Consider the following 12508-nt stretch of genomic DNA (forward strand, 5'->3'; position numbering starts at 1 on the left):
AACAGGGAGGGACAGAGGAAGAAGAGATCAAACACTCTTACCTGCCCGTTTATAGATTTTTTTTTTCCAAACTTCCTACACAGGAAAACCTTTTTTTACACGAAACCCTTCTGAGTTGAAAGGGAAGTTCATCCACACCAAGCTAAGGAAAAGCAGCAGGGGTTTTGGCTTCACCGTCGTTGGAGGGGATGAGCCAGATGAATTTCTCCAAATCAAAAGTTTGGTGCTTGACGGCCCTGCAGCACTGGATGGCAAAATGGAAACAGGTACCAATGCTTTATGTCAAAATCATCATCACCATTTTGATTTATCTTTATACAGCTGGTTTTATGTGCCTTTCATAAAGGACTGTAGCCCTCTTCCCCTTCTTGGGGAAAGGCATTCAGCTTTCCCATCAGCAAGCCGGGAAGTGAGATACCCTGAGAAGGATATGTTCAAAATCTTAAGGCACTTAAGGTGTTGGAATTTCAGATTTCAAAATATCCAACTGAGGCTCTTCCAGCTCCTGCTCTCCCCTGAGGAGAGAAGCCAGTAGTTGTGGGGTCCCACATCAGGCTGTGGATTACTGCTCCCCACTGTGACAATGGATGATGGATTTTTGCAGAGCTGCACCACTATGTGTTTATGTCTCTGCCGTGCTGCTTTCCCCTTTCCAAAGTTACTCCCAAGGAATGGGCAGAGTAGTGGGCTAGTTTGCATTTCCCTGTGTGGATGCACCAACAGCCAATTTATTTTGTGAGAAATCAGGCCCAGGACAATGGTTTAGTGGTGAAATATGAAATACGGTTTAGTGGTGAACACGGTGGTGCTGGGTTAATGATTTGACTCGATCTCAGAGGTCTTTTTCAGTCTTGATTCTATGAAATCTTAGGATTCATCTGAGGTCACAACTCCTCACTTGCAGCACAGCATCACAGCATTAAACATCCCTGTTTTGTTAATAAAATGACTTATAACTTAGTCGATACCTAGATTTTAGCCTGAATTATGAGACATGACATGTGGCACTGTATTTGAGCAGTTGGTATTTGAGAGCCTTCTGTTACAGCTCTCACGTGCGCTCAGTTTTGTTTCTATCATATGTCAGTGTAGCACAGTGTGAAACACTGAGAGCCGGACTTTAAAATAGCTGTTAAACGGGCCATATACCATCATTTGAATTCATTAATTTCTTACGTGAGCCAATTCCATTTTCACTTTCAAAAATGTTTATGTACATAAAGGCTTTATGCAGTGAATCCTCTGTGTGCAGGGAGTTCTTGCTCGCCCAAGTGTCGCCACCCTCCTTCCTTGTGCTGAAATGCTGCTGCTGCCTGTGAGTGGCACCTGTGGATGCTGCAGATCTGCTCTCAGGCTCTAGTCCTCACCCTCCTGGGGTGCACAAAATGTATGTGTTTGTGTATCTGTGTCCTCTGCAGGAGACGTCATAGTGAGCGTGAACGACACCTGCGTGCTGGGGCACACTCATGCCCAAGTGGTGAAAATCTTCCAGTCCATCCCCATCGGTGCCAGCGTGGACCTAGAACTGTGCCGAGGGTACCCCCTGCCCTTCGACCCCGACGATCCCAACACGAGCCTGGTCACGTCCGTGGCAATTTTGGACAAAGAACCGATCATTGTGAACGGGCAGGAAAATTATGACTCCCCAGCGAGCCACAGTAGTAAAACAGGGAAAGTAAATGGCACAAAGGAGGCGAGACCCAGCAGCCCGGCTGAGGTCTCCTCCAACGGACCCCATGGGTACCCCAATGACACGGTCTCTTTGGCATCTTCGATAGCAACACAACCTGAACTCATAACTGTGCATATAGTGAAAGGGCCGATGGGTTTTGGGTTTACTATAGCAGACAGTCCCGGTGGGGGCGGCCAAAGAGTGAAACAAATTGTGGACAGCCCGAGGTGCCGCGGCTTGAAGGAGGGCGACCTCATAGTAGAGGTCAACAAGAAGAATGTGCAGAGCCTCACTCACAACCAGGTGGTGGATATGCTGATTGAATGTCCTAAGGGAAGTGAAGTCACGTTGCTGGTGCAGCGAGGAGGTAAGTCTTCAAAACTGCTTTAAAAAAATTTCTTCTTGAAATTAAAAAAAAAAAAAAAGGTGTGTCATGAAAGATCTGCTCTACTCTCCTAAGCTTCTCTGTGGAAATGGTTTTTGTCCTGAGGTGTAGGAGCTGCCCCAGGTTGGCAGTTGTCAGGTCACATAGATGGTTAAAATTATTTATTGTATGATGCTGCACTGGCGGGGGTGCGCAGGTTCCCATGGGCACAGGCCCTGCACACATCCTCTGGGAATGGGCTGAAAGGTGCTGTGGTTACACATGTGGCTACACCTTTACTTGCATAACAAACTCTGGTCTCATGCTTGTAAAACTTGAGTGTTTTAAATAGAAGATGGTCATTTCTTGAGCTGTTCTGGGCGATGGAAAAGGCTGGTGATATGTCCTGTAATTTGCAGTGTTCAAAATCAGATACTCAATCACTCTTCACTGGGGAAGGTTACACTTGGGATACAGCTCGGAGTGTAGGAGAGAATTTAAACTTCTCCAGGTTGTAAGCAATTTTTGGACATGTTTGTTTCCTGTGCACTTGGGACCGCTGCTCATTTTTTGTTGCATTGCTGAGGCAACCAGGAGGTACAAAACCCATCCCCCAGGCAGTATGTCTGCAGCCCACATGGAGCATGGATGGCAGGTAGCCTGTCAGCGATCAGTCCATCCACAGGAACTCTTTCCCTACACACAGTAAGTGTAAAGTAACCAGAGGAAGCACCCTCCACCTCTCATAGCACACTTTTATCCTGTGGATTGAGATTCTTGGAATAGGGTCAAGCTCACAGGGAAACTCCAGGTCAGCTGTTGAGTGCAAAGTCAACAGCACAGGGGCCAACTCTCCCTCCCTCTGCTCTGGCAACCAGGTTGCTTCCTGAATTTACAAGTCTGGTTTGTTGTTTTCAAAGACCTGTTTTGAGGCATTGAAGACATTGGTTCTGCAATTAATAGCTCTGGAGAATGCACTATACTCCTTCCTCTTTCCAAGTGCTTACTGTGTTTTTGTATTTTGATAGTAAATTAAAAAGTAGAGAACAGAATATATTAAGAATTCACCAATTTTCAAAGTGTGAGTTCCATAAAGACTTAGGGTACTGTAGAGATTTAAAAAATGCACTGCCTTCTCATGATTAATATATGTATTATGGAGAAAATATGGTTGGAAGAAAAATAGCAGCTATTATTAATCCTCCTGGAGAGTGCATGTATATCTGGTAACACCATACATTAATTATTTGAATTGTGCCTGACATTTAATAATCCTCCTTATGCCTTGAAGGCATAATGAAAAGATTTGATGAGGAAATAAAAGCATAGTTTTAATAAAATAGTAAATAGTTCCCTCGTAATCTTGTTGAATCTCTCGTTTTTTAAAAAAAAAATTAATTGAGAAACTAACCACATGTTGAGCATTTGCTATCACCTTCCTAGACAGGTTCCATATCAGTCTCCTTGAACTGCCTGCCTTGCTCCCTCAAGGTCCTGACATTTCCATCTCAGCACAGAACACCTGCAGTTTCAAATTTCACGCTCTCGTGGTACAGGACTCAGAGACTGTGATGGGCCTGGACCCACAGTTAATCACTGAAACAGGTTTCTCTTCACACCCAGAAGAAAGCTGGACCAAAAGGCACTCAAGCTGTGGCAGAGAAGCCAAGCAGAGTATGGACAGTGATAGCCCCAGAACCGAAAACAGTCAGGTTTGTGCAAAGCTTGTAAGGTGATGCTGGTGGATGGGAGGCTGGATGTGCCCTGGCTGTGTGTGCTGGCAATCCAGAAACCACCTGTGTCCTGGGCTGCTCCAAAGCAGCAATTGAGGGAGGGGATACTGCCCCTCTACTCTGCCCTTGCAAGACCCCACCTGCAGTGCTGCATCCAGCTCTGGAGGCCCCAGCACTGGAAAACCATGGACCTGTTGGAGCAAATCCAGAGGACGCCACAAAATGGTTAGAGGGATGGAGCACCTCTCCTATAGTAAAGACTGAGAGTTGGGGTTGTTCGACATGGAGAAGAGAAGGCTTCAGGGAGACCTTACAGCACCTTCTGGTACCTGAAGGGGCTACAAAATGGCTGGAGAGGGACTTCTTATAAGGGCATGTAGTGATAGAACAAGGGGAATTGGCTTTAAACTGAAAGTGAATAGGTTTAGATTAGATATTAGGAAGAAATTCTTGACTGTGATAGTGGTGAGGCCCTGGCACAGGTTTCCCAGGGAAGCTGTTGTTGCCCCATCCCTGAATCTGTTCAGGGCCACATTGGATGAAGCTTTTAGCAACCTGGTCTAGTGGAAGGTGTCTGTGCCCACAGCAGGGTCATTGGAACTAGATGATCTCTCAGTTCCCTTCCAACCCGAACTATTCTGTGATTCTGTTTAAAAAAAAAAAAAAAGATGGGACTGACTTAAATCACCCAGCACTCAGTGCTGCTGCTCTTGGGTCCTTTCTCCTGTAACTTGACCTCGTGTTACCCCTGCCAAGTCTTTTATCAGCAGTACCATCCCCAGACAAGGTGCCGCTATTTATTTTGGTCCAATGGCAGAAATGTGCTTGGCTGGAGTGTTTGATGAGTTCCTTCAGGGCCCTCGAAGCAGTTCTTCTTTAGCTTCCCTGTCACTTGTCCTTTCCTCCTCCTCCCTCTGGCGTCCAGTGAGGAAAGTGCTCAGATGCTGTCAGCATCCTTACTTCAGCATTTGCATTCAGTCCCGCTGTGCAGGAAGCATCCCTGCAACACTAAGGCTGGTGTTCAGAGTTGTTGAAATGATTTTCAGAAGTGATTACTAATCAGGCGGAAAAATATCGGGAAAAGATGTATAATATACAGGAAAAGCTCTGCCTGCTCCAAGCTGCTGGTGCACTCCCAACAAGGAGGTGTAATTGTTAAAATGCAAACCCAGAGCTGCTGAGAGCAGTGTGTAAAATATTTACTGTGAAGTGTGTTCATCTGAAGAGCTGCCTTATGGGAGTGGGAGAATCCTGACACTGCCTCAGAGTGAGGAACAGAAGGATGATTTCAGGAGGGATGAAGTCGAAATGCCCCCTCTGTGTGCTCAGCTGCTCACTTGTTATCTGAAATCATTTGCAGGACTCATGCAGGGTTGGGGCAGAGGGATAAATACTTTAATACAAAGTCCAGAGGCTCCATAGAAAACTCACCTTGTCTGTGTTCTGGTTTAATTTTTTATTTTTCCATGACTTCTCTGTAGGATTAATTTTATTATTGCTGTTGTTTCCCTGTTTCACCTGCACATAGTGCAGGATAAAACTCACTGAGCATATCTTGAGGGGTTCAGAAAGGGTGAATGCTGAGCAGAGTCAGGGTGCAGAGGGTTAATTGGGCTGGATGCAAGAGCAGGTCAGCAAAGCTGCTTTTGCTTAGCAAAATAAAGCAACAGAGGGGACAGAATAATTATTGTTTCTATTAGGAGGGAGAGATAGAAGATACTTAAACACAAGAGTTGGCTGAAGAACAACTATGTGTTGTTTGGCCATGAGTAATTTAAACTGGAAATGAGAAGAAAGTGCCAAGCCATTAGGGCCTGTAAGTCAAACTGGAGGAGGCACAAAAGCTTTGCTGCCTGAAGGTGAAGCTCAGCACGTTTGAAGGGGATAGGACATGTTGCCTGCAACAGCAGAGGAGATTCTTGATAACCCAGCAGGACCCTTCAAGGGCTGTGTACCTTAAAATAAACCAGTGCTCCTGGCTACAAAATGCAGAATTAAGCATATGTTTTTGTCCCTGCACTGGAAAATGTGATTACACATTTTGGTTGTTTTAAAGAACTACTCTTAAAAAGGCCACAAAAGACACAACTTTATTTTGAGTGTTTGTAGCTGAAAAGGTTCTTTTAAACTTGTAATTACAAAGTACATAAAGTACTTTTCACCAAAAAAAAAAAAGCAGAGAAGGAAGGTAATATTATTTGCCACTTGAAATCCATTTGTCATTGAATCCTTGTCTACGCACAGTAATCAACTGAAATAAGCAACTCTCAAATATCTCTCCATTCTGCCTGGATTCTATTCATAATAAAAGCAAAATTTTATCAGAGTAATTTCCCTGCTTCCCAAGGGAATTTTATTCTGGAAGTTATGTCTGTTTTGGGACAGGTGGGGGGCTGCTTCAGTGCAAGTTATTCAGCAGAACCTCTGAGCTGTATTTTTTGGAGTCACTAAGATCTAACATTTGTTTCAGTGAAAACATTTGTGTATCTTTTTCATATATTTTGTGAATTACCTCTGATTAAAGAGGATTATATTTTTCCTTTTTTCCCCCCTCTTTTTTTTAAGTCAGCCTTCAGATTAACCAAAAATACATGTTTAGTTTGTGTTCAGTTACAAGAAATACACTGAGCAGTGTTGGTTCAGGTTTAAATAGACAGTTTCCCTCCAAAGCTTTCACAGTTAGTGCTCACTTGCATCTTTATTCACTGGAAGGTCAAAAATAGCATAAACCTTGAGCCTGATCTACGTAATCCCCTGGAAGATGTGTTCCAACTTTGCTTCAGATCAAAGTTAAGGCACGCAGGTGAAATGTCACTCACATGCCATGTGCAAATCAGTGGCATTTCTAATAGCTTTTCCTAGTGCCAAATTCACATTAGACTGGGGAATGGAAATATATCTTGTGAAAAAAAATATACTAGAGTTTCATAACTAAATGTATTTTATGGGAAGAGGAATCAATGCAATATCAACCTGTCTAAATGCTTATCAGTGGGCACCTGAGTCTTACCTTCATGTAAAAGTCCATAGTAAATCCCTTGTTTATGGTTCAATGGAATGGAAGGTGTTTGTGGGGAACAATGAGGTACTTGGAAGTGGGGAGGGATCTGTGCCAATAGTCCTGCTCAGCTGGTCCTTGACTCAGTGAGCTTAAGAAGGTGCTTGTGACACATAACTACAACAAGAATTTTTAAGCAATGGAACAAAATTAAAAGCTTTAAAGCAATAAACCTATCAACTCTCCTTAGCTACATGGACCTTCCCTTGCTGTTCTGGTGATGCTCTTGGCATGTGAGAGTAATGAGCCTCCACGCTTCTCAGGGGGAAGAGTTAACTTGTCCTTCCTATGCTGGAAGTGAATGCTAGAGTCCACTGCCCTGGACTTGAAGGCTCTTTGTGGAGCCTAAAATGGAAGGACATCTTTTTTTCTCTCTCTATCTTGTGTTCATGCTTTTGAAACATCACATAGTAATATAAAAATACACATGCTTTTCTTTCTTTACGCTGTTTGCTGCAGCTCAGGCTCCCCCCAGCCAGGATAGAGAGAGTCACAGGATCCCTCAGACACAGTGGGAAAACTTTACAAACCGTATATCATAAAAACTTGTAATTGCACATTATAATAGAATAATTGAAATCAAATTGCTCTTTGAGCTCTAAAATGTCAAAATACAATTTTCAGGCATAGATGAGCAGTGGCACTGAGCATTAAATACCTGAGCTGAGTGAAATCTGCTACTGCTGCAGGTTTCAGAGGATGTTCCGTCACTACTCCATCCTTTCTACCCCACTACAAACACCTGTCAGCCTGAATTCTGTAAGCAAAAATATTGCCTTTGTACTTGTTCATCAAGAACCTCTCTCCTCATGGAAAGTTTCCTCTTCCTGTCCTTAGCAGAAGTGTTGGAACTGGATCATTGAGCTGTAAGAGCCAAAAAAAAAAAAAAAAAAGTGTTGGAATTAGAGCTCCTTTTCAGTTGCTATCCCTAATGATGTAAAACCATGGTAATTAGAGCTGCAATCAGCTATTCAGTGCAGACTTGAACTCTTTTGAACAAGCCACTCACTTCTGTTTGCCCTTTAGGCTTGCAGTGAAGAGTGAGTTGAAAGTCATGCCACTTAAGCATCGAGCTGCCAGAAAATTTCAAACTGTCTTAGCCGCTGCTGAATTAGAGAGAAAGTGAGTCCAAACTGCATTTAGGACAAAAATCAGAACCTGGGAATCATCTGATGGTTACCACAGAGCGTGTTTACCAGTGCCAAAGCTTGTGGAATGGGAAGAGAAGTTCACCGTTTCCAGCAGTGTTTTCAGTTCTAGTACAGAGAGAGCAGAGCTTTATACTGAGGTCTTTGTCCTGTGTTTGGATCCATAGGAACCCCTGTGAGCCCCATCTTGCTGAGCACAGAGCTGCTGGTACCAGTCATCGTGCATGCCACCTTTATGGTGGTTCTTCTTGCTCTACTACCCAGCTGACCATGTTGTGGCAGCTCCTTCCCTCAACCCCCAGAGCAGGAGTAGATTTAATTCCTTTCTGCCCTCTGCTGTGCTCAACTCACTTCTGCATTTTTTGAAAATCTCATTTCAAGTCACCTCCTTTTTTCCTTGCCTTACTTCTGACAACCACCACCAAAGCTCCCGGTACCTTCTACTCAAGTATCTTCCATCAAACCTGTTTGTTGAATCTCTCAGCAATTTGTCACTCAGTAGCGATTATTTTGAGCTGAAAAATACCTGCTTTTGTAGAACAAATAATACCATACAGAAATAACAGGTGGGGGAATATTTTTGATAGCTCATATGCACCCCTCACTGGTTAGCAAGTCATAGTTAGAAAATCAGAATCATAGTTCGCTTAAAGAAATACATGTCCACATGTAATACCAAGATTTATTTTTCAAGTACATTACTTTGTATTCCAGGGTTGTTACTTTGTAATTCCAGTGTTATGGATTTCCTGATTAAACTTGGAATCTTATTTGGCATTTAAAAATCTGACTTCTTTGTTTCCTCTTGGTTTTGTTACTGTTTCATTTAAGGAGATTTGCCTGGGAAGAAGGGAATCAGATTAGTCAAGTTTGTAAATTGCTCTACAAACTGTGTTAGAAGTGAAATGAAATGTTTATAAAATGTTTTGCTGCGTGCCCCTTTCTGTTTTCTGAAACCAGACTATCCTGGTAAAAATATATTGTTAAAACTCATGTGCAGAGAAGGAGCAGGACTGAGGGAACCTTTAGTTGAGAATAGCTGCATCTTTTTTTTTTTCCAAACCACCAAGTCACTCTTTTATTCTCTTCCCTCTGTTGAGTGGAATTATATTCTAACAAGGCCAAAAAAAGCTGATGAGACTTTAAAGCAAGTTTAAAGCAAGTTTAAAGCAAGTTTGATGTCACATTTACTATTCTCTTATAGCCTTATTCTGATGAAGGACTAGTATATCAAGAAGCAGATACAAGAATCAGTTGAAGTCAGAAAAAGATGAAATAAAGGAAATGTTACAGGTTTGGGTATTTATAATAAGAAGTTTGAAGTTCATACCCCTGATTAGAATTGCTTATGTGCATGTATTTCAATCCACTGTGCAAGTTAATTTTCCTGTAACAGCTCCAGAGTGTTAGATACGCCTTTTTGGGACAATGCTGTGTATTGTTATGCAGCACCATACACTGATCACTGGTAATTGGTTTTGTAAAGCAAGCGAGCAGAAACTTGTTTTCTCTTTGTGATAAAAATAAGCTGAATTTAACATTTAAAATCAGGTCGTCTTATAAATAATGTAATATTTTGGATTACACGGTGTTTTTCCCCTTCAAAGTGCTTTACAGGTGTTAATCTCAGTGACATTAGCCGTTTGTTTTTGATGATCTGAATTTGCAAGGTTTGGGATGACTCTGCTTACCAAAAACACATAGGGAGAAGTTTTGGTGCTGCTGACATCCAGGGCAAGGCTCCCATTAGACTCCAGGAGGCAGCAGGGTTTCACCAAGGTTTTGGGTGCCTGCAAATGCCTACAGCCACAAAGGGTAATTGTTGGTAGCTGGTTCAGACACCAAATAGTTTGATATGTGTTACTAATGTCCATACAAATAGTGCATTTGCGGGAACTAATTAATTAGCATTACCACGTTGTGCTGGAGCTTCTCAGTACGAGGCACCCAGTTGAAATAGAAAGTGACAAATTCAAAAATCAAAAAGCCCAAGTGTGCAAAAATCTTACTTTAAGCTCCCAAAATTCCAGATATAAAGATACCACACAGGAGTTCTTTCTGTCTTTTTATTTCAAGCCTCTAGTATTCATATCTGATTGCCTTTCCTAAACTAAGGGAGGCTAAGGAACTCCAAGCAAAGCACATTATCATATGAACACCTGATTCTAAAAAGAGTAGCTTTATAATATTACAGTTCTGATAATAAAGGAGACTTGGCATCACTGGTATATGAACATTTTAATTGCCTGCAGAATTTCCAGCTATTGCTGGTGTGATACATGTGAAGTGCTGACACTAATCTGTTAGTCATTCGAGGCACAAGTGTTTTCCCCTCAGCTACCCTTCATTAGCTCCATTTACACTGATTCTCTCCTAGAAATGAGTAAGCAAATGAAGAGATGCCTGTGAAATCTGCTTTTTGGGTCAGCGTCAGCTTTACATGAGATACCCTGCATTTTTGTGGCAGCACAGCCTATCTATGCTATAGCTTGTGTCCCCCAGATATATGTGTCATCTGAGCTCCAGAGTTGCTTGGAAGTGTAAAATAGGATAGAACAGTTGCTGATTCATTGTTTGGCATTTTGTTACACATCTTGATTAATTTCAAGGGTTGATATAATTCCCTAAAGTTTTGAACTATTTCACAAAGGGTGCTTTAAGGCCAGGAGAAAACCCGTACTTTAATTTTTAAGGAGGTGAACAATTAATGTGTTTGTAATAAGGAAATAATATCAGTTCTGTGTAGACCTGTGTGCTGACAGCACAATAGTGGTGCTGTGCACGTTACACGCATGGCTGCCTTTTTGTGGCAGGGAGTCTAGATCTGCTTTAGCATCAGTAAGAAAACCAGAGCATTTTCTGACTGCTGGGAGAAAAAAACATGGCTGAAATCTTCTCATCAGGATGTTTTATTGCCCAAACCACCTTATCTTGCAGAAAGCAGTAGGCTCTGAGATGAGAACAAAACAGGGGCTTGCTTAGCAATTGAAAGATGAGAGCTCTGAAACTCTTCCTGAAGGCTTTTTTTATTTTCTCCCTAACTTGAAATTTTGAAAGTTGGCGCTTCCCCCCCCTCCCCCCCCCCCGCCATCCCCCCTTATGTTTTGGTTTGGGTCTGGTATTAAATGCTGAAGTGGTATAAGTGGAGCAACTCAAACCCACACAAGGCTTTTTTATATCAAATGTGATGTGATGTAACACAAGGTGGCACAGCAGAACCTAACACTGTGCATTAGATAAGGCAGCTTTAGCTGGAGATGTGCCTCCCACATCTTCATCAGGATGTGAAAAGCAGGAAATGGAGCAGACTTGGAGGTGTGCAGCAAGGAGGGTTTCATTCCACTCAGTTTTTCCTCCTACCTTTACATACCACCTGGGTGGCATTTTGGTGTGCATATACTTGTAAATAATGAGGTTTTATCAGCGACATTGCAGGTAGGTGCAGTAGCTGCTGCCCTGATTTGGCATTGTAATAACCAGTCATAACAGAACTAATGAGGTATCAGAAATCCAACAAAGGTCTTTATCACTGTAAATAAATACATTCGGAGAGTTATTAAAAGCATAACAGGTGGGCAAAACTGAGGAAGAAGGATGACTTTGTAATGGACTAGTCACTGATTTTGTTCTGAAACAGATAGTTTTTAAATATCTATCCACCTGTCTCAAATTCTCACCATTCTGAATTTAAATTTTTTCCCATTCCACATTGGGATGTTATGTTTATTCATTTTGAAGTTTATTTTTTCCGGGTCATATAGACTTATTTTTGTGATGGTGATAGTAATGAGGAGTATACCATCTTTAAGAACCTGTTAACCTGTGTCTTTTGTGCCAGAAGATCTGCAGAGTACCATGAGTTGGACTCAAGAAGTTGACAGGACTTGTAGACCAGACAGTCTTGGTAGAGGAGACTGAGCTTCAGGGAGGTGACACAGCTGGCTGAGGATGCTGGGGCAGGTCAGGACACTGTGGCTGGGGGTGCATGAAGGTAATGTTGGTAGGGATGTGCAGGTAAATAAATATCAGGGGGTTTGTCTCCATCTTTCAGGGATAGTTTCTGAGATGTACAACTACATACTTGAAATTATATTGAGTTACTGTTTTATTTTAATAGAAAACTATTTTAAAACTAATAAAGTTATGTTTAGCAAAAACATCTGTAAAATCATTGTCCCCTAGTAAAGGTTTTCTGTCTTAGTGTGCCATATGTGCCTTTGCACTCCTCAGGTCTGAATCTGGCTAAGCATTCTGTAAAATATTAGCTTACTATTAAGGGATGTTATTTATTAATAGCAAAATCAAACTAATGCCAAGAGAGCCCTATTTACAGGCATCCCCATTGTGCAGGCTGCTCTCTAAATATGAAATATGAGAATGTGCCATAAGCCACCGAGTCTGGGCATGTGGATTTACACCTTGTAGCAATGCTGTGGTAAGTCTGAAGACAAATGCTCTCACTGAGCAACATAAATAGTGATGTGACAGTAGCAAAATATGGTTTCTCCTCTCTAGTGTCCTCTATACTGAGTT

The 12508-nt window shown here is 42.1% G+C and overlaps 1 protein-coding gene across 32 annotated transcripts in view; it reads left to right on the forward strand.

The window, feature by feature from the left end:
- The window catches only part of MAGI1 (membrane associated guanylate kinase, WW and PDZ domain containing 1), a 327423-nt gene that overhangs the window by 271055 nt on the left and 43860 nt on the right, over nucleotides 1-12508 (forward strand). For all 32 annotated transcript variants that reach the window (XM_064667274.1, XM_064667280.1, XM_064667281.1 and 29 more), the window contains 2 exons: nucleotides 84-266; nucleotides 1419-2039. In XM_064667274.1, the coding sequence (XP_064523344.1) occupies nucleotides 84-266; nucleotides 1419-2039 (804 nt within the window). The remainder of the gene's footprint in view (nucleotides 1-83; nucleotides 267-1418; nucleotides 2040-12508) is intronic.

This window comes from Pseudopipra pipra, chromosome 11 (genome assembly GCF_036250125.1).
Source record: "Pseudopipra pipra isolate bDixPip1 chromosome 11, bDixPip1.hap1, whole genome shotgun sequence".
NCBI classification, from domain to species: Eukaryota; Metazoa; Chordata; class Aves; order Passeriformes; family Pipridae; genus Pseudopipra; species Pseudopipra pipra.